At 36.6% G+C, this 22,635-nt stretch overlaps 1 protein-coding gene across 2 annotated transcripts in view; it reads left to right on the plus strand.

Moving 5' to 3' along the window:
• AP3B1 (adaptor-related protein complex 3, beta 1 subunit) overlaps window positions 1-22,635 on the plus strand; it is a 318,221-nt gene that overhangs the window by 117,103 nt on the left and 178,483 nt on the right. For both annotated transcript variants that reach the window (XM_011959213.1, XM_011959211.1), the window contains exons 8-11: window positions 12,871-13,026; window positions 17,287-17,384; window positions 18,873-18,927; window positions 19,014-19,085. In XM_011959213.1, coding sequence (XP_011814603.1) covers window positions 12,871-13,026; window positions 17,287-17,384; window positions 18,873-18,927; window positions 19,014-19,085 — 381 coding nt within the window. The remainder of the gene's footprint in view (window positions 1-12,870; window positions 13,027-17,286; window positions 17,385-18,872; window positions 18,928-19,013; window positions 19,086-22,635) is intronic.

Consider the following 22,635-nt stretch of genomic DNA (forward strand, 5'->3'; position numbering starts at 1 on the left):
CTGAGGGCGGGGGCGGCGCGCCGCTGCTAGCAGGGCCAGCAGTGGCGGTGGGGCTGCTCAGGGCTCTCTGGGGTCCGCTCTCCGCTCCCGCTACCGGTTGAACTCATATAATTTCATTTCTATCAGGAGTGTATTTATAAAACATTATCTTTACTTTAAAGAAACCACAAAGTCTTCTCCAGTATAAACTGGTCCCCATTTTTAAAAATTTTTTTTTTTTTTTTGGTCCGGCTTGAATGTACGTTTTTAAAGAAACATTAAAAAAGTATTTTATGGTAGTATTTCATACATGTACATCTTTTAAACGTGGAAAAATAAGACATTCTTTTATAAATAGAACATTTTATACTCATTTTATGAAATAGTTTTATCACATATATTTTAGAGATACTTTGAGAACTCCTTTTTGAGTCATTTTCATTTAATAGTTTTCCATTGGAAAGCATCTTTATTTCTGTCTGGATTTTTGTAGATACACATTACCTTGGAATACGGATACAATGCTGTTATCGAAATATGTTTCAGACTTTGAGTACTCATTCACATATTAGCATAGTTACTTAGAATTATTTTGTAAGGAAGGTTTGTCATTTCTCCCTCATTTGTTTATTTATTAGTTATTTTAACTGCCTTAGCTCTAGAACCGCTCATGTTTACATGTAAAAGCATGTTTTATGCTTTAGAAGTAATGTTTTCTGTCTTAGATTTCAGTCAGATGGTTCTTTTTGTAATAGTAATACCAGTATTATATTGGAGCAAAGTTGGCATTACTTAATGACTGTATAGAAAAACTGAAACCACAATATGAAACATTTTAATTAGTACCAATTAGAAACCTCATGTATGATAATGCCTCATTTCTGTAGGCTCAATAGAAACAACGTGTAATAATTGATTTTTTAAAACCTTTTCAAGCATTTGTAAAACACATTTTTCTTGCCCCTTGGCAATGGAAAATATAATTTTCACTGTTTTCTTTTAAAATTATGTCTTTTATTGTCTGTGTAACAAGAAATCAGAATTTCAAGATGGTAGAATTGTTATGTCTAATATACTAAAAATAAGGGCTTTGTACATAAAATAATATCTAAAAACTTCATAACAGCCATGTTAGCTACATAAGGGGTTTTTCTACTTTGTTTCAAATTCATAGATGTATTAATTGAGACTGCCTAGTATCAATCTCTAGTTAATAAATATATTTGGGCTGGGCGCAGTGGCTCATGCCTGTAATCCCAGCACTTTGGGAGGCTGAGACGGGCGGATTACAAGGTCAGGAGATTGAGACCATCCTGGCTAACACGGTGAAATCCCATCTCTACTAAAAATACAAAAAATTAACCGGGCGTAGTGGCGGGCGCCTGTAGTCCCAGCTACTCGGGAGGCTAAGACAGGAGAATGGCATGAACCCGGGAGCTTGCAGTGAGCTGAGATCGCACCACGGCACTCCAGCCTGGGCAACAGAGCGAGACTCTGTTTCAAAGAAAAAAATTTTATATATATATATGTATATATATATATTTGAGGATATAGAATAAGCTCAGAAGATTAAGCAGTTCTAAAAACAGTATATTTCTAAAAACTGCTTTCAAGTACAAATGGAGGGAATATTAAAATTAGATATTAAAATTCTCTTTTATGTATATGAAGTATGGTTAGCATACCAAGTGGAGTAAGTGGAAACTTACTATAGATTTCAGTCTTTCAAATTCATTTATTTTTACTCTTAAGCAGACTAAACATTTTCTTTAATATATCTGGTTTGTCTCATTTAACTATTCTGTTTCTGGACAAGGAGAAAGTAAAATTCATTTCATCATATAGTTAACATGTTAAATAAGAATGATTACTTTTGAAACCATTCACAGTCCTCTCAGATATAAACTTCGATTCTTGTACTTAACTTACTGAAGTATCTGGGCTATTATCTCTAACAGAGCACAAATCTTCCTCTATCTGATAAGTCAAAAGTATCACAAAGGTAAAATCAGTTAAGTTGAAATTTTTAAAATACTACTGAATTTAAAGAACTTTGTAAGTGGTCACTGAAAGTCTACCACTTTATATAAACACAATATAAAAATATATCTGAGTTTTCTGAAAAATTGTATTGTGTTGCATTATCTGCCATAAAGCTTGATCTTACCACTCAATTCCTTGAACATATTAATCATAGTTGTTTTATAGTCTCTCTTACTTTGAGCTACTATAACAAAAATATCCTAGATTGGATGAGTTAAACAATAAACATTTATTTCTCACAGTTCTGGAGATTGGGAGTATGGGATCAAGGCTCTGACAGATTTGGTGTCTGGTGAGGGTCTACTTCTTGGTTCATAGATAGATGACTGTCTTCTTCACATGATGGGAGAAAAAGGCCAGAAAGCTCTCTGAGGTTCGTTTTGTGATGGCACTAATTCCATTTATGAGCATTCTGTCTTCATGACCTAATCACCTTTAAAGGCCCCATCCTCCTATCCTGGATACTAGGGGATAGTATCCTAGTCCTATCCCCATCACACTGGGGATTAGGATTTCTTTCTTTCTTTCTTTTATTTTTATTTTTGGAGATAGAGTCTCGCTCTGTTGCCTGGGCTGGAGTGCAGTGGTGTAATCTTGGCTCACTGCAACCTCTGCCTCCCAGGTTCAAGTGATTCTTCTGCCTCAGCCTCTGGAGTAGCTGGGATTACACGCGTGTGCCACCATGCATGGCTAATTTTTGTATTTTTAGTAGAGATGGGGTTTTACCATGTTGGCCAGGCTTGTCTCGAACTTCTGACCTCAGGTGATCCACCCACCTTGGCCTCCCAAAGTGCTGGGATTACAGGTGTTAGCCCCTGTGCCTGGCCTAGGATTTCATTATATGAATTTGTGGGAGGACAGAATTGTTCAGTTCATAATATAGTTCACTTAAAATTACGTCTGCCAAACTCATTTCTAGATTCCCTATTTTTCTTTTTTTTTTTTTCTCTTGGTTTATATTTACGTTTTTGTCTTTTCTTCTTGTATGTAATAAAGACATTTTATTGAAGTAGAAATATAATACTGCAGACTGGGCGCAGTGGCTCACGCCGGTAATCCCAGCACTTTGGGAAGCTGAGGTGGGCAGATCAGCTGAGGTTGGGAGTTCGAGACCAGTCTGACCAACGTGGAGAAACTCTGTCTCTACTGAAAATACAAAATTAGCTAGCCGGGCGTGGTGGTGCATGCCTGTAACCCTAGCTACTCAGGAGGCTGAGGCAGGAGAATTGCTTGAACCCAGGAGGTGGAGGTTGCAGTGAGCTGAGATTGTGCCATTGCATTCCAGCCTGGGTAATAAGAGCGAAACATATACTGCAAATGACTTTATACATTTTCATAAACTGAACACAAATACCTAGATTGAGAAACAGTAATTATCAGTATACTTCATAAGCCCCCCTCTTGCTACCCTTCACTTAATAATCTTTTCCTCCCCGAAAGAAATAGTATCCTTACCCTTAGTGAAACCACCATGTCCTTTTTGATAAATTGTTGGACTAGTTTGAAGCTTTGGATGATGGATTTTGTTCTACTTGCGGTTCTAGGGAAGGGATTCAACAATCTTGAGTTCACTTACTCACCTCAGTTGTGGATTGAGATGGTTTAAGCTGGGCTTTAATCTGACCATCATTACTCCGCAAGATATAGACTTTACCTTTTAAACCAAAGACTAGAAGAGTTAGCAGGATTGTAATTTTTGGGAGATCCTGGCCTCCGCCTTTTGTTACTGCATTTTTGTGAATCTGCTGAAAGCTCTACTCAGCTTTTAAGCCTCTCAGCTTCCTCTTGTCTAATTAACACTTTTTTTTTTTTTTTTGGAAAAGCAATTCCAAAAGCCAATGGGCATTCTAGGTTTCTAGATTTACTACGTCTTCTGGGCCTTGTTTGCATAATTCATCACTGTTCTTTTAGCCCTCCAGTGCCTTCAAACAGGTTTCTTAACTTTTCCCCAGCTTTTCTAGTTCTCACTGACAGCTGGTTGTTCTGAGTTTTCTGTTTAGCCATTCTTAGAAATATTGCCTGTTTTTAAAAAGTCTTCTCTAAAGGCTTACTTAGAATGACGTCTTTTATCACTGTGATCTGTAACTCCTTTTAAGCATCCATAACTAGCATTGATTGAAGTTGTTTCAGTGTAACGAGTTCCCCAAACAATACATTATGGTTCAAAATGAAGCAGTTGTGTAAGAGCCTCATAATACATTCGTAAATCCTGAAGTATGAGGCAACTTCTTTCTGAGGGATAATTTTAGGGGGGAAACTGTTTTTCTTATTTGGCATCTAGGGATATTGAATTTGAGGCATAGTAATAGTTTCAATTACATAGCTTCTAGAAAGACAGTTTCTTAATAATAGAAGCAGTGGCAATAGCCACTATTTGTGTACTTTAATTTGTATCAGGCACTAAGTGCTTGTATAATGTTCAATAAACTGATTCAATCTTTATAAACACTTTAATGATATTGATACTGCTTTTATAGATGAGTAAACCAAGACAAGGAAAAAAATCAAGACAAGGAAAGGTTGAGTGATTTGTCATGGTCATAGAGCCAGCACTTATACTGAACTGCTGGTGTGTCCAGATATACCCGCATACTGTGTACGTATCTAGCATCCATTCTGTTTGGACTAATGTCTGTTCTGATTCATTAAAAACCTGAGACACATAGTCCACAGCAACACAGATTCAAATATGTTGTTGGAGATTCATTCTCATCCTCCAAGAAAGCCTCATCTCCTTCATTTCATTAACCTCATAAAAATGTCCACCCTTCACTTGTCAATTTTTTCTCTGCTTGGTTCCAACTTAGAGAATTATGCGATTGGTACATGCTTATAGCTAGTAACCAGGAGAGCTGGATCTAAGAAGCTATGTCATGATGTTCTCATAGCAGTGGAACCAAACTGAAATTTCATAAAAGTATAAGAGAATTTCCTCTGAGGGGAATGTTTTTAAATGATAATTGACATGAATTATTTTAGCTATAAGCAACGTGTTCTTCATGTTTGTTAGCTCATAATCCCGTTATAAAAACTTTGTTATTTCAAATAATCCCTTTTATTTTAGGAAATTACAATTTCTGTAATATTGTATGTTAATTTGTAGAAGTTTTGTTAGTAGCAATATAAGATCATTGAATCATGTGGAAAAGATCCTAATGAAAATTACTCTTTTGAAATCTTATTATTAATATTTTAGTAATGTTTGCATAATTTTTATTTTATTTTATTTGAGATGGAGTCTTGCTCTGTCATCCAGTCTGGAGTACAGTGGCATGATCTTGGCTCACTGCAACCTCCGTGTCCCGGGTTCAAGCAATTCTCCTGCCTCAGCCTCCCAAGTATCTTGGACTACAGGCATGAGTCACCAAGCCTGGCTAATTTTTGTATTTTAAGTAGAGATGAGGTTTCACCATGTTGGCCAGGTTAGTCTCGAACTCCTGACCTCCGGTGGTCCGCCTGCCTTGGCCTCCCAAAGTGCTGGGATTATAGGTGTGAGCCACCATGCCTGGCTGCATAATTTTTTAAAACTGTAAAAAAATTCATCAGTAGGAAGCAGTTGCATCAGTTATGAACCATATATGTTATGAAACATTACTAAATTTTAATAAGATAATGAGTCATCGACCTTTAATTATAGTCATTAAAAATGCCATCCTTTGAATACATATTGAAGAAATACAGTAATGCAAGTAATCCTCTGTAAAGTGTTCATATTTTTGTAAATGCATATTAAAATCAAACCATATAAAAACATGTTTCTAATGGAAGTAACTCAAAAACCTATATGATGGTATGTTCATAGATGACACTATAGAAACATTTACTTGAGTCTTTAAAAATTTTTTAAAAATAATTTTATTATTATTTTTTAAGTTCCAGGGTACATGTGCAGGATGTGCAGGTTTATTACATAGGTAAACGTGTGCCATGGTGGTTTGCTGTACCTATCAATACATCACCCAGGTATTAAGCCCAGCATCCTTTAGCTCTTTTCCCTAATGCTCTTCCCACTAACCCTCCCCTGACAGGCCCCAGTAAGTGTTGTTCCCCTCCCTGTGTCCATGTGTTCACATTGTTCAGTTTTCACTTATAAGTGAGAACATGTGGTGTTTGGTTTTTTATTCCTGCATTAGTTTGCTGAGAATAATGGCTTCCAGCTTCATCCATGTCCCTGCAAAGGACATGATCTCATTCCTTTTTATGGCTGCATAGTATTCCATGGTGTATATACACCACATTTTCTTTATGTAGTCTATCATTGATGAGCATTTGGGTAGATTCCGTGTCTTTGCTATTGTGAATAGTGCTGTAATGAACATATACGTGCATGTATCTTTGTAATGGAATGATTTATACTCTTTTGGGTATATACCCAATAATGGGATTGCTGGGTCACATGGTATTTCCGGTTCTAAATCTTTGAGGAATCAGCACATTGTCTTCAACAATGATTGTACTAATTTACGTTCCCACCAACAGTGTAAAAGCATTCCTATTTCTCCACAGCCTTGCCAGCATCTGTTGTTTTTTGAGTGTTTAATAATTGCCATTCTGAGTGGTATGAAATGGTATCTCATTGTGGTTTTGATTTGCATTTCTTTAATGATCAGCGATGTTGAGCTACTTTTCATATGTTTGTTGGCCTCATGTATGTCTTTTTTTGAGAAGTGTGTGTTCATATCATTTGCCCACTTTTTAATGGGGTTGTTTGTTTCTTGTAAATTTGCCTAAGTTTCTTGTAGGTTCTAGATATTAGCCCTTTGTCAGATGGATAGATTGCAAAAATTTTCTCCCATTCTGTAGGTTGTCTGTTTGCTCTGATGATAGTTTTGTTTGCTGTGCAGAAGCTCTTTAGTTTAATTAGATCCCATTTGTCAATTTTTGCTTTTGTTGCAGTTGCTTTTGGCGATTTCGTCATAAAGTCTTTGCCCATGCCGATGTCCTGAATGGTATTGCCTAGATTCTCTTCTAGGGATTTTATAGTTTTGGGTTTTATATTTAAGTCTTTAATCCATCTTGAGTTAATTTTTGTATAAGGTATAAGGAAGGGATCCAGTTTCAATTTTTCACATATGGCTAGCCAGTTCTCCTAGCACCACTTGTTAAATAGGGAATCCTTTCCCCATTGCTTGTTTTTGTCAGATTTGTTGAAGATCAGATGGTTGTAGAAGTGTGGTTTTATTTCTGATTTCTTTATTCTATTCCATTGGTCTATGTGACGGTTTTTGTACCAGTACCATGCTGTTTTGGTTACTGTGGCCTTGTAGTATAGTCTGAAGTCAGGTAGCGTGAGCTGCCTCCAGCTTTGTTCTTTTTGCTTAGGATTGCCTTGGCTATGTGAGCTGCTTTTGGTTCCATATGAATTTTAAAATAGTTTTTTTCTAGTTCTGTGAAGAATGTCAATGGTAGTTTAATGGGCATAGTGTTGAATCTATAAATTGCTTTGGGCAGTATGACCATTTTCATGATATTGATACTTCCTATCCATGAGCATGGAATATTTTTCCATCTGCTTGTGTTCTCTTTGGTTTCCTTGAGCAGTGGTTTGTAGTTTTACTATTATAATATACTGCCATAATCTTAAACATTTGTACAGCAAAATAAGCAATGCATATGTATCTTTCATTAAAATAATGTAATTGAACTCTTATAAAGTATGTTAATTAACAATGAGGAAGAAATAGAATGAGTAGATGGTTATAAAATGCAGCTTTTTATGTACATTTTGATGATTTTATTTGTTAGTAATAGTGCTATGTCTGTTAATACAGCACTTTTCATTATGTATCACTTTCAGATAGAGCTTGAACAGTTGTTTAATTAACCATGACTTAAGATTGTAGGTGAGTGCTTATGCTTAGAGCATTTAATTATTTGTGTTTTATTGGTTTACTAATGTACTTAACAGAACTGCTTTAGCCTAGAGCTCCGTAAAGGAACAGTCACTCAAGTCCAGCTTTGATTTAAAAGTTTATCTCACTTATAGTCTTTTTATTAAGCACTAAAAGACAACTAGTTTTGTTTGTTTTGAATTCTGTATTCAAAGGAAGGTGATAATGTTATGATTTCCAGTTTAATTTTGAAGATGAGTATTAGTACAGATACTTTTGTTTTCAAAGGGAATAAATTTTGTGAGTTTTCTCTGAATAATTTTATAAGATTTTTTTACTGTGCTAATATTATTTCTGTTCTGGGAGACCTAAAAGTTGTACTTTTAATGAAAGGTGTTTTCCAGTAATATTTATGTCAAGATTTAAGGAAAGATTGTGTAAAATCTGTAGGCACGTAGCAAAGGAAAAATACTTAAGTGATATTAACCTTAAACATTTTAGATAATTTTCTTTGTTGTTATGTAAAACATTTTAGATAATTTTCTTTGTTGTTATGTATAACAATGCATAAATACAACAAATTGCTTTTAAGTGACTTACTGATTTTTATCTCCTTAGTTTTATTCAATTAAATGTTTTTTAAAAGATAATTTAGATTCACATGAAATTGTAAGAAATAATTGAGAGAGATCTTGTATAACCTTTACTCAATTTTCCCCAATGGTAATATCTTGCAAAACTCTAATACAGTATTACAGCCAGGATATTGACATTGATACAGTCAAAACTGAGAACATTTCTATCACAGGGAGTCTTCATGTTGCTGTTTTATAGCCAAACCAACTTTCTTCCAGATGCTTAACCCTACTCCCAGCCTTTAACCCCTGGCAACCACTAATCTTTCTGTTTCCATAATTTTGTTATTTCAAGAATGTTATATAAATGGAATTATATGGTATATAACCTTCATTTTAGATTATCCATTTTGTCATTCTATAATGTCCTTCTCTGTTGTAACGTTCTTTGTTCTGAAGTGTACTTTATCTCATATTAATATAGTCATTGTGCTTTCCCTTGAGTAATATTAACATGTTATGTATTTTTCCATCCTTTTACTTTTAACCTGCCTTTATCTTTATGTTTACAGTGAATTTCTTATAGGCAGCATATCGTTGAGTCATGGGTTTTAATCTACTTTGACAGCCTTTGTCTTTTAATTGGCATACTGATTTACATTTAATCTCTTTATTTTTAAGGCTTAAGCTTCCCATTTAATTTTTTGTTTTTTGTTCTCTCTAGTCTTCATTTCTCTTATTGTGGGTTATTTCAACATTTTTTAGAATTCCATCTTTGCTTATCTATGGTTAATTTGAATATATCTCTTTTTTTATTAATTAAAACCTATATTTTTTGAAATTTTTTAGAGACAGGGTCTCACTCTGTCACCCAGGCTGGACCACAGTGCCTTGATCATGGCGCATTGAAGCCTCAAACTCTTGGGCTCCAGCGATCCTCCCACCTCAGCCTCCTGAGCAGCTAAGACTATGGGTACATACCCCCATGAATGGCTGAGTTTTTAAAAATTTTTTTATTTGTAGTAGAAGCAAGGTTTTGCTCTGTTGCCCAGGCTGGTCTAGAACTCCTGGCCTTAAGTAATCTTTCTACCTTGGCCTTAAGTAATCTTTCTACCAAAGCATGAATATATCTCTATGTATAGCTTTTTTAGTGGTGGCTGTAGGTATTACATTATACATGCATAACTTATCATCTTACCATCACAGTTTACTGGTGTCCTCATGTTACACTTCAAGGGGCAGACTTTTTAACCACTTACCTCCCTTTCATCTCTTTTTTCTCTCCACTTTATAAATAGTTTTGTTAGGTATGTCCTTTACATGCATTTAGAACCATATCAGTGTTATAACTTTTCTTCAACCATCGAATATAATTTAAAAGACTCAGAAGAGAAGGAAAAACTGTTATATTTACTCATATTTTTCCTTGCCATACTCTTTCTTTCTTCCTGATGTTTGAAGATTCCATCTTTTATCATTTCCTTTCTGTCTAAAGAGCTTTCTTTAGCCATTCTTTCAGGATAGGTCTGCTGATGACAAATACTCTAGTTCTTCTTTATCTGAAAATGTCTTGATTTTCTCCCCTTTCATTCTTAAATATATTTTTGCTAGATATAAGATTCTCTGTTGATAGTTCCTCTCCATCAGTTGGTCTACTGTGTTCTGTCCTCCATGGTTTTTGTGAGAAATCTGCTGTCGTTAGACTTGTTTTTCTGTTACTGGTAAGGTTTCATTTCTCCTATGCTGCTTTTAAGATTTGTTTTTTCTTTGTCTTTAGTTTTCAGAGGTTTTGGATTTCTTTGGGTTCAATCCTGTTTAGGTTTTACTCAGCTTCCTCAATTTGTAGTTTTATTTGCCAAATTTAAAAAGTTTGCAGTCATTGTTTCTTTGAGTTCTCTTTCAGCTCTTGCCTCTGTCTCCTCTCCTTCCAGGATTGATTAATAGACGAAAGGAATATTAGGTCTTTTATTGTAGTTTCACCGGTCACTGAGGCTCTGTTTTTCAGTTTTGATTTTTTTTGTCCCTAGTCTATTTTATCTTTGTTGTTCAGATTGGGTAAATCTTGTTCTGTGTTCTAGTTTACTGATTATTTCTTTTGTCCCCCTCCTCTGCTTTTGATCCCATTCATTAAGTTTTTAGTTTTGGTTCTGGTATTTGCCAGTTGTAACATTTTTAATTTGGTCTCTTTATCTTCTGTTTCTTTCTTTAGACTTTATAGTTTTTCTTTTTTTTTTTTGAGACGGAGTCTTGCTCTGTTGCCCAGGCTGGAGTGCAGCGGCATGATCTCTGCTCACTGCAACCTCCGCCTCCCAGGGGTCAAGTGATTCTCCAGCCTCAGCCTCCTGAGTAGCTGGGATTACAGGTGTCCACCACCACGCCTGGCTAATTTTTGTATTTTTAGTAGAGATGGGGTTTCACCATGTTGGGCAGGCTGGTCTCTTAACTCCTAACCTCAGGTGATCTGCCCGCCTTGGCCTCCCAGAGTGCTGGGATGACAGGCGTGGGCCACTGCGCCCGGTCTAGACTTTATAATTCTTTGCTAAAACCTTCTACTTCTGTATTTGTTACCAGGATGTTCTCAATTGCTCATTGAAGCATTTTTAAACGATTTTTAAAAAAATAATCAGATCATTCCAATATTTCTATTATCTTGGTATTGGCATCTGCTAGTTATCTATTTTTATTCGCTTTGAGATCTTCCTGTCTCTTGGAATGATGAGTGATTTTTTAATTGAAACTTGGACATTTTGGATACTTTGAGACTGGATTTTATTTAAACCTTTAGGTTAACTGGCTTTGTTTGATACTACTCTAGCAAGGAAGGGTGGTGGAAAGAGAGGGGTGCTGTCTCATTACTGCCAGATCACAGCAGAGGTCCACATTCCCTACTCATCCTCCACTGACACCGCAGAGGGATCGTACTTATTGTTACCATAGGTGAGTGTGGGATTTCTGACTCCCCAACCGTCTTTCTCTGATAGCTGTCTGGCTGGCAGGGATACAAGGTACTGTTCTCCGTGTGTCCTTCCCTGACAACCACCAAGGTGTGGGTGGGGCTGACGTTGGTTACTACTAGGTGTGGTGCTGCAAGTCCTAACTATGCGCTAGGCCTCCTCTGACATCATGACAGTGAGGAGGAATAAGGTCAGCTTGTCACTAATGGATGGGCTTAGAAGTCCAAGCTCCTCACTTGGTCTTCATACACCATATCAGAATCCTTGTTACCTCTTGGTAGAGATGAAAATCTCAATCCCATCTTTGCCTTTTCTGAGACCACCCAGTGAGGTGGTTGGGGCATCTCAGTACAGCCTAATAAGGGTAGAAGTCTAGGATCACTATCTCAGCCTTTACTGGTGGGGATGGGGGTAGGGCCATAATTTTTATCTGGTGTTCAGCTGCACTTGAGTAGTTACTTCTAGAAGTTTTATGTCTTGCTAGACTGCCCCTTTCCTGGTCCTTTGGCTAGAGAGAGCAGTTCTGGGGGTTTCTTTCATCTGCATTTGTTGCCAGCTTCTGCACTGAGTTTGGGTATATGAAATAAAAAGAAAACCCAGGAAACTCACTGGTCTGTCTTTCTTTGGAACTTGAGGTTCCTATCCAGTTCTCCTTCTTTTTGCCTTTCAAAGTCTTCTTATGTTTGTTTTATATATGTTTTACATGTAGTGTTCTGCTTTTCTAGATCTACTTAGTGAGAGAGATGGGGAAAAATACATCTACTCCATCTTCCTGGAAGCAGAAAGTGTGTTTCAGATACTTGGTATTGGAAGTTACCTCTAAACAGTAGTTAAATTGGATGTATGTGGCTATTATTGTGTTTGTGTGGGTTTTTTTGTTTGTTTGTTTTGGGGACTAAATGCCTGTAGGCATATTTTATTGGCAGAGATAAAGAATTCAAAACAAAAACCTGGAATCAACTCCTGTGGATATTTATAAATCTAAAACTGAGACATTTTCTTGACAACTCAGGGACCTAATTAACAACACTAGTTTTTACATGTCAAACTTTACTGTAATTTCTTTGATGTTACTATTCAAACAATGCTCCTCTTTTTTTGGCTCTTTGATCTAGTTACAGAGTGGCTGACAATTTATGGAAATAGTTTTCAGGTTTTCGGTAGTATTATAGGCCTTGTTAAAATCTAACAGTCATGTGTTCCTTTTGAGGGGCTATAGGTATTTCTATAGGGATTTAATAGTCAAATCTTTACTTTGTAATACAATAGAAGCACATCATCTATAGCACAGTAACTTGTTATAAAATATGAGAAAAATCAAGGCCTTTATTCAATATAGGTTGTGTAATATTTTTCAATTGCCTAAACGGAAGTATTCTACAGTAAAATGTTATTGTAGATGTTTAAAAGAAAGTTTTCTTTGACTATATAATATGTGGGTTGTTCAGGGTCTAAAGTAATCTTGGAATTGGATTTCTTTCATTGTAGGGTGATGAATTAGAAGACAATGAAAAGAATTTCTACGAATCTGATGATGCTCAGAAGGAAAAGACTGACAAAAGGAAGAAGCCGTATACTATGGATCCAGATCATAGACTCTTAATTAGAAATACAAAGCCTTTGCTTCAGAGCAGGAATGCTGCGGTATGTTAAAATCCTTATAAGAAATAATTCACTGGTTTTTAAAAAACAGCAATTAAAAATGCCTCAATTTAGTAAGTGAGTCTGTGTGTGCTAATGGAACATTTGTTTGTTTACACACCAAATGACATGTAATGGATAGTTGGAAATACAGTGTGGAATGTAAGCTATAGATTTAGAGACTTAATGTCTGGGAAGTAATACCTAAATATATTTCAGCCTTCCATGTTTCCAGGTATGCAGAGTTAGGTTTTGATGAGAATACCTGGTTTGGCCTATTGGACTTCATTTACTTTTTAGTGGTTTTGTTAATTGCTTTTCTTAAAATATTTCTAAGTTGTTTCTCAATTGGTTGGATTATATTAGCTCTTATATAAGGACTATGTATATTTATCAGTTATTCCATTGTGATTGAGGGTACTTGATCTGGTTTCAGTCCTTACTGTTTGTATCTGTCTGATAGAATTTTTAAGATACTAACAAAAAGTAATGCCTCACATATTATAAATGTAAATTGGTAGTAATTGTAATTAAAAATCATCTTTATTTGGGTCATAAGGTTTTCTTTGTTTGTTCGACACCTTTTTGTTTATATAACCATTTGTATTTCAGAAGAATACATGTGCACAATACAAAAATTAGAAAATACAGACTAGCAAAACTAAAAAGAAAATTAAAACATGACATTCTCAACACTCAGAAATCACTTATGTCTTAGTGTATTTTCTTCCAGATCTTTTTAATCTGCATAAGTATACATATATTCATCATTACGCATACATATATATATAAATTTTAACCAAGATAAAAATCATACTGTACGTAACATTTTCTAACCTTTTTTTCTCTATTCAGTCCTCTCCACTTTTTATTTCAATAAAATTTCATTTCATTTAATACCAATTGATCTTAAATTATTCTTTTTGGATGATTTATCCAAACTATTATCTAATGCATTGCTTCTTTTAAAGCCTCTCTAGTCTTGCAGAATGTCCTTCTGGATTTGTCTGATTGCTGCTGCTGCTTTTTATTTTGTTTTTTGATTTTGTTTTTGTTTTTGTTTTTGCTATACCTACTGGAATGGGATGGTTGCATCTTTTATAGTGTCATTTAATTCTATTATATTCTGTGTTTCCTGTTAACTGGCAGTTATATCCTAGGCTTGACGGATTTAAGTTAAACATGTTCTTAAAGATCTTAATTGAGAAAATGTTCTTAATGAATTTTCTGTTCAGTTAGTAAAAACTTCAAATACGTGGAATTTGCATTATTTTTTCTGATTCTTGAGAATTTAGAGCTTATTATAGCTTTGTGTATCCTAGTTATCAGCAACAATTTTTATCTAATACCTAATAGTTTAGCTTCCAAATCATTATTCAGTAATCATGCCCAGTCACAACAAAAATATTATTTCATGGATGTTGTAAAATATGCTTATATTTTAATGTACTCAGCTTAGCCAGATGCTAGTTAGGTAGCTGTAATCTGCCATCTTAAACTCTACTTTATGAGTGACTCACTATTCATTTAACTACGTCTTAGAAACTGATTTTATAGTTCAAATACTTATGGATCAAAAACATTCTCAAATAGTGAAGCAAATAGTGGCAGTTTGTACTTTTTGTCCCAGTTTGTTTGGGTTCCCTGCTTACTTGATGGCGTACCAGATAGAGGTGGTTTACTTTTTGTGTCAGTATATTTTGGTGCCTTGTTTTGGGATGCTGCTAAATATGAGTAAAGGCTAACTTTTTTTTTTTTTTTTTTGAGGCGGAGTCTCGCTCTGTCGCCCGGACTAGAGTGCAGTGGCCAGATCTCAGCTCACTGCAAGCTCCGCCTCCCGGGTTTAGGCCATTCTCCTGCCTCAGCCTCCCGAGTAGCTGGGACTACAGGCGCCCGCCACCTCGCCCGGCTAGTTTTTGTATTTTTAGTAGAGACGGGGTTTCACCGTGTTAGCCAGGATGGTCTCGATCTCCTGACCTTGTGATCCGCCCGTCTCGGCCTCCCAAAGTGCTGGGATTACAGGCTTGAGCCACCGCACCCGGCAGTAAAGGCTAACTTTTGAAGAATTGTGGATAGATTTTTTTTTAACCTCATACTTAAGTTTGTGGAGAGACTTTGAGAATTTCTTTCAGGAAATTTAATACGTCATTGCTATGTAGTTTGTACTGGAGATAGATACTGAAAGCGGAATGTTAGGCTATTCTAACAGTCTAAATAAGGTGACAGCGGCATGAATGGTTAAGAGTAGAAAAGTGTTTATAGGATGCACTTTATTATGAACAGGCATGATGTGACTGTCGAAGGCCTATAAGGTTGTATATTTTTAGTCTTTTTTGATTTTGAAGCTTTGGGAACTTTCTTCATGGCGTTTACAGATTAGCCTGTACATTTCGAATTCTGGGTATCAAAGAGACTGTAAACTGTTGGATTTCTAAATACTGAGGAAAAAGAGGCTCATTTAGTCCTTTCGGATTTTGGAGTACCCTCATATATTAGAACAGATGGCATGCCAAGTGGCAGCTAGAATTTTAAAGACTAGAATTTAATCTTGGATTAGATCAGTCATTAATTGAGATTGTTTTATTTTATAAGATTCAAAAATCAGTAGAGTTTATTTTGTAACTAACTTATATTTACAGTTCACAAGTGAGGGAATGAGATATTCTTGCATTTTTAAAATTCTCAACTAATGTTTTAAAGCTATATATCAAACTTGTAAGAAAGTACAAGAAATGGCAAACAGTAAATTTAGAATCCTGTATACTGTATTTTTAAAAACAATTCTTTAGTTTTAGAAGAAACTTTTCTTAACCTCAAACGTTCTCCTGTGCTGTATACTGTTTAGGCATATATATTAATAGAACTTTCGCTATATATTTGTTCAAACTTCATAGACCAGGCAGAATTAAATTAATATTAGTGTGTCCTTTGAGCCAAAGGCAGCATTAGTAACATCTGTAGCTATATCTCTACAGTTGTCACTCTGAATCTGAGTGTAGAGGCACTTAGGGGAAGCAGTACTTTTCTGTTTTGAGACAAAGAAATTCGAATCACCCTTTGTTTGTTTTGTTTTGTTGAGACAGAGTCTCACTGTGTTGCTTAGGCTGGAGTTCAGTGGTATAATCTCGGCTCACCGCAACTTCTACCTCCTAGGTTCAAACGATTCTCGTGTCTCAGCCTCCCAAGTAGCTGAGATTACAGGCGTGTACCATCGCACTTACCTAATTTTTGTATTTTTAGTAGAGATGGGGTTTCACCATGTTGGCCAGGATGGTTTCACACCTGACCGCAAGTGATCCACCTGTCTCAGCCTCCCAAAGGGGTGGGAGTACAGGCGTGAGTCGCTGTGCCCAGTCTTCAAATCACCCTTATAATGGCTTTGAACCAAAAGCCATTTTTAAGGTTCTGTGTTTTTAAAAACAAGATTATTTTAAATGCTACTGCTGTAGATGTATTTGTTTTAATGGAGCTTCTTTAATTGTAACTTAAATGTGCTGAGTTTTCTTTATTTCAGCCTACTTGTTACTGTTGTCCTGGCTTCATTTAGAAAGGCATGCTTACAATTCTTAAAAAGACCCAGTCTCAGAGAAGCAGCCGAGGAGCATGGAATTTCGAGTGTCTTGAGCTTTGCCACATACTAGCTGTTAAACCTTGAGCAGTTCATGCAATGTCTCTTTTTTTTTTTCTGAGGATGTATTCATTTCATAGCACTGCCATACATATTGCCACAACCTGAGTGGATTAAAACAACATAAACTTATTCTGTCACATTTCAGGAAGCCAAAAGTCTGAAATCAAGGTATAATCAGTATTGGTTCCTCCTGTGCACTCTGAGGGAGAAACCATCTCTTTCCTAGCTTTTGGTGATTGCCAGCAATCTGTGGCATTGCTTGGCTTATGTATGTATCACACTAATTATCTCCATCTTCACATGGCCGTCACTGTATCTCTTTTTGTCCTTTTTTTTTCTCTTATAAGGACACTTTCATTCAGTTTAGGGCTCTTAATCAGCATGATCTCATTTCAATTCTTACATTAATAATTTCTGCAGAGATACCACTTCCAAATAAGATCAGATTCTGAGGATAGAATTGGTCACTGGGGGTGAGGGACACTTCTTCAACTCATTACAAAGAGTAACATTCCATTTTACATCACAGGAATTTGTAGGACTTGGAGGAAATAATGTGTAGGAATGGATTTTGAAGTTGTAGAGTGCTCTGGTGTTCATAGTTCCTGTTATTTTTATGCTTTATCTTGTAGGTGGTTATGGCAGTTGCTCAGCTGTATTGGCACATATCACCAAAATCTGAAGCTGGCATAATTTCTAAATCACTAGTGCGTTTACTTCGTAGCAATAGGTAGGTCATGATTTTATATATTTTTTTTGCTTTCGTATTCCTTCAAAAGTAATGTTTGAACAAATTTAATCTTTCAGCCATTTAATATATAATTCTGACTATACTTTATCAATCAGTAAGATTTCATACTTAATGAGATTATTATAAAAGTCTTTATACGTTTATCTCAAACTTAATTATAAATACTGAAATTTTTTTTAACCTCAAGCCCAAAGATACTGAAAATATTTTGTGGCATAATTCTAGGGTGTCACTAGTAGCCTAGTATTAGTGCTTCAGATTTTTAGGTATGGCAATAATGATGTTCAGGAGTTTTAGTAAATCTGGAATCACTGAAAAGCTATACTGAAGTCCTATCAGATTGACTTACTCAATGTATTAATACATGGTTTTATATAGAGCAATGTGTATGCTAAGTAATGTAGTTTATGCCAGAATTGCGCTTCCTATAAAGCTGGAATATTTAATTACTCTGCTTTGCTCCACTCTAAAAAGAGAGCTATGTTTTAAATAGCTACTCATTTTAAAGATTGCATACTCTTAGTTTCAGATAGACAGACAGAGCATGCCACATTCTTTAATTTTACCTCTTTATAATTTAGTGGTTTAGGTAAACAATTCAAAACAATTTATTGAGTTTCCATGACATATAACATGAGAATCACGATTTCAGGTTTAATTCAGACTTTTGTTCTGTGTTTAAGAATACCTTCATTTCAGCTATTTGACATACCTTAGCTATTTTTCAGTAATTAGTTGTTTTAATTTGAAACAGTGTTTTTCATTGAGTGCTTGTTTCCACTAATTGGGTTGGAAGGAAAGAACCATGTATTTATTTTTGCCCTTAACTGGAACTTAGTCCACAATTTTAACTCTTGACTGGCTTAGTAACAAATGAGATGCCATTTCCTTTGTGTACGTATTCTCCGTATCTTTATATCCAGCTATTATTTTTCTCTTTTGCTAGCTCAGTATTTTTTTTTTTTCTATGGCTAGTTCAAAGGTTATCAGAAAGACCTGGAATTGGTCTTTCACGTGAAGTGTTATACCAGATTCAGTTCATTTATTAGATATTTGGATCTAAAAATAACATGACTGCTTTTTAAATCTGACCTTTGCCTTGGGAAGAATGAGTTATTTAATGAGTTTATAATAACAGTGTGGTCATATTTACCCCAGTAGCACTAGGAATACCTTCCTTAGATGTGTTCAAAGCAGCTAAAATGTTAACTTTATATTTTAGGAGTAGTTTATTATAAAATTTGTTTTAACTATTCTTCATGATGAATCACATGTAATTTATTGGTATTTTGTAGGAAAAGTGCATTAAAATGGCACGTCTAAGATTTACTAAAAACTTTTCAATATTACATTTAAGAGTCTCATTCACTATGAAATTATTGCTAATTCTTTTTCATTATTATAGTGCTTACTCAAAGATGTTTCATTGGAACATATACCCAGTGATAATTCTCTTTTGATTTCTAGGGAGGTGCAGTATATTGTCCTACAAAATATAGCAACTATGTCAATTCAAAGAAAGGTATGTACATTCTGAACACATAATTTAAGAGACACGTGAACACATTAGTACCTTAATGTATTCTTGTATTTGTTTTTGTAATCTAGGGGATGTTCGAACCTTATCTGAAGAGTTTCTATGTTAGGTCAACTGATCCAACTATGATCAAGACACTGAAGGTATGTATGCTTTCATTTTTCAGATGCTTTTAACACATTTGTTTTGAAGAGATATTGCAATAGCTTTTATCATCTGCGGGATGCAGTCCTGCTTTTCAAAAAACATTGATATAGTTAAGGGTTTTTCTTTATACTTTTCAATATTATTATATACTAATTACTGTGCTACATTCTGATAATGTAAAGTTAAGCCATGCTACCTACAACTTGATTAACTCACAGATTACTGAAGGAGACAGGCATTTAAATAAATAACTTCGGAGATTGGGTCCAAGATGGCTGAATAGGAATAGCTCTGGTCTGCAGCTCCCAGCATGATGAACGCAGAAGATGGGTGATTTCTGCATTTCCAACTGAGATACCTGGTTCATCTCACTAGGACTGGTTGGACAGTGAGTGCAGCCCCAGAAGGCGAGCTGAAGCAGAGTGGGGCGTCACCTCACCCATGAAGCGCAAGGGGTCGGGGGATTTCCCTTTCCTAGCCAAGGGAAGCCGGGACAGACTGTACCTGGAAAAATGGGACACTCCCACCAAAATACTGCGCTTTTCCCAAGGTCGTAGCAACCAGCAGACAAGGAGATTCTCTCCCATGCCTGGCTCAGTAGGTCCCACGCCCATGGAGCCTTGCTCACTGCTAAGGCAGCAGCCTGAAATCAAACTGCGAGGCGGCAGCCCAGCTTGGGGAGGGTCGTCCGCCATTGCCGAGGCTTGAGTAGGTAAACAAAGCGACCAGGGAGCTTGAACTGAGTGGAGCCTACCGCAGCTTAGCAAGGCCTGCTTCTTCCTCTGTAGACTCCGACTCTGTGGGCAGGGCATAGCTGAACAAAAGGCAACGGACAACTTTTACAGACATAAACATCCCCATCTGACAGCTCTGAAGAGAGCAGTGGTTCTTCCAGCTCGGTGTTTGAGCTCTGAGAACATACAGACTGCCTCCTCAAGTGGGTCCCTGACCCCCGTGTAGCCCAACTGGGAAACGCCTCCCAGTAGGGGCCAACAGACACCTCATATAGACAGGTGCCCTTCTGGGACGAAGCTTCCAGAGGAAGGACCAGGCAGCAATATTTGCTGTTCCGCAGTATTTGCTGTTCTGCAGCCTCCACTGGTGATACCCAGGCAAACAGGGTCTGGAGTGAACGTCCAGCAAACTCCAACAGACGTGCAGCTGAGGGACCTGACTGTTAGAAGGAAAACTAACAGAAAGGAATTGCATCAACATCAACTAAAAGGACATCCACACCAAAACCCCATCTGTAGGTCACCAACATCAAAGACCAAAGGTAGATAAAACCACAAAGATGGGGAGAAACCAGAACAGAAGAGCTGAAAATTCTAAAAACCAGATCTCCTCTTCTCCTCCAAAGGATTGCAGCTCCTCACCAGCAATGGAACAAAGCTGGACGGAGAATGACTTTGACGAGTTGACAGAAGTAGGCTTCAGAAGGTCGGTCATAACAAACTTCTGCGAGCTAAAGGAACATGTTCAAACCCATCTCAAGGAAGGTAAAAACCTTGAAAATAGTTAGACGAATGGCTAACTAGAATAAACAGTGTAGAGAAGACCTTAAGTGACCTGTTGGAGCTGAAAATCATGGCACAAGAACTTTGTGACACATGCACAAGCTTCAATAGCTGATTCAATCAAGTGGAAGAAAGGGTATCCGTGATTGAAGATCAAATTAATAGAGCTAGAGGACAAGGTTACAGAAAAAAGAGTAAAAAGAAACGAACAAAGCCTCCAAGAAATATGAGACTGTGTGAAAAGACCAAATCTACGTTTGATTGGTATACCTGAAAGTGACTGGGAGAGTGGAACCTATTTGGAAAACACTCTTCAGGATATTATCCAGGAGAACTTCCCCAACCTACCAAGGCAGGCCAACGTTCAAATTCAAGAAATACAGAGAACACCCCAGAATACTCCTTGAGAAGAGCAACCCCAAGACACATAATTGTCAGATTTACCAAAGTTGGAATGAAGGAAAAAATGTTAAGGGCAGCCAGAGCGAAAGGTCGGGTTACCCACAAAGGGAAGCCCATCAGACTAACAGCAGGTCTCTTGGCAGAAACTCCACAAGCCAAAAGAGAGTGGGGGCCAATATTCAGCATTCTTAAAGAAAACAATTTTCAACCCAGAATTTCATATCCAGCCAAACTAAGCTTCATAAGTGAAGGAGAAATAAAATCCTTTACAGACAAGCAAATGCTGAGAGATTTTGTCACCACCAGGCCTATCTTACAAGAGCTCTTGAAGGAAGCACTAAACATGGAAAGGAATAACCGGTAGTAGCCACTGCAAAAACATCCCAAATTGTAAAAACCATCGATTCTATGAAGAAACTGCATCAACTAATGGGCAAAATAACCAGTGAACATCATAATGACAAGATCAAATTCACACATAACGGTATTAACCTTAAATGTAAGTGGATTAAATGCCCCAATTAAAAGACACAGACTGGCAAGTTAGATAAAGAGTCAAGACCCATCAGTGTGCTGTATTCAGGAGACCCATCTCACATGCAGAGACACACATAGGCTCAAAATACAGGGATGGAGAAAGATGTACCAAGCAAATGGAAAGCAAAAAAAAAAAAAAAAAAAGCAGGAGTTGCAATCCTAGTCTCTGACAAAATAGATTTCAAACCAACAAAGATCTGAAAGCCATTGCATAATGGTAAAGGGATCAATTCAACAAAAAGAGCTAACTATCCTAAATATATATGCACCCAATCCAGGAGCACCCAGTTCATAAAGCAAGCCTGTAGGGACCTACAAAGAGACTTAGACTCCCACACAATAATAATGGGAGACTTTAACACCCCACTGTCAATATTAGATCAACGAGACAGAAGGCTAGCAAGGATATCCAGGACTTGAACTCAGCTCTGCACCAAGCAGACCTAATGGACATCTACAGAACTCCCCACCCCACATCAACAGAATATACATTCTTCTCAGGACCACATCAAGCTTATTCTAAAATTGACCACATAGTTGGAAGTAAAGCACTCCTCAGCAAATGTAAAAGAACAAAATCACAACAAACTCTCTCATAGCACAGTACAATCAAATTAGAACTCAGGATTAAGAAACTCACTCAAAACCGCACAACTACATGGAAACTGAACAACCTGTTCCTGAATGACTACTGGGTAAATAATGAAATGAAGTCAGAAATAAAGATGTTGTTTGAAACTAATGAAAACAAAGACACAACGTACCAGAATATCTGGGACACACTTAAAGCAGCGTGTAGAAGGAAATTTATAGCACTAAATGCCCACAAGAGAAATCAGTAAAGATCTAAAATCGATACCCTAACATCACAATGAAAAGAACTAGAGAAGCAAGAGCAAAAAAATTCAAAAGCTAGCAGAAGGCAAGAAATAACTAAGATCAGAGCAGACTGGAAAGAGATAGAGACACAAAAAACCCTTAAAAAAAAAATCAATGGGCTGGGCGCGGTGGCTCAAGCCTGTAATCCCAGCACTTTGGGAGGCCGAGGTGGGTGGATCACGAGGTCAGGAGATCGAGACCATCCTGGCTA

This window comes from Colobus angolensis, unplaced genomic scaffold (genome assembly GCF_000951035.1).
Source record: "Colobus angolensis palliatus isolate OR3802 unplaced genomic scaffold, Cang.pa_1.0 Scaffold49, whole genome shotgun sequence".
Taxonomy (NCBI): Eukaryota; Metazoa; Chordata; class Mammalia; order Primates; family Cercopithecidae; genus Colobus; species Colobus angolensis.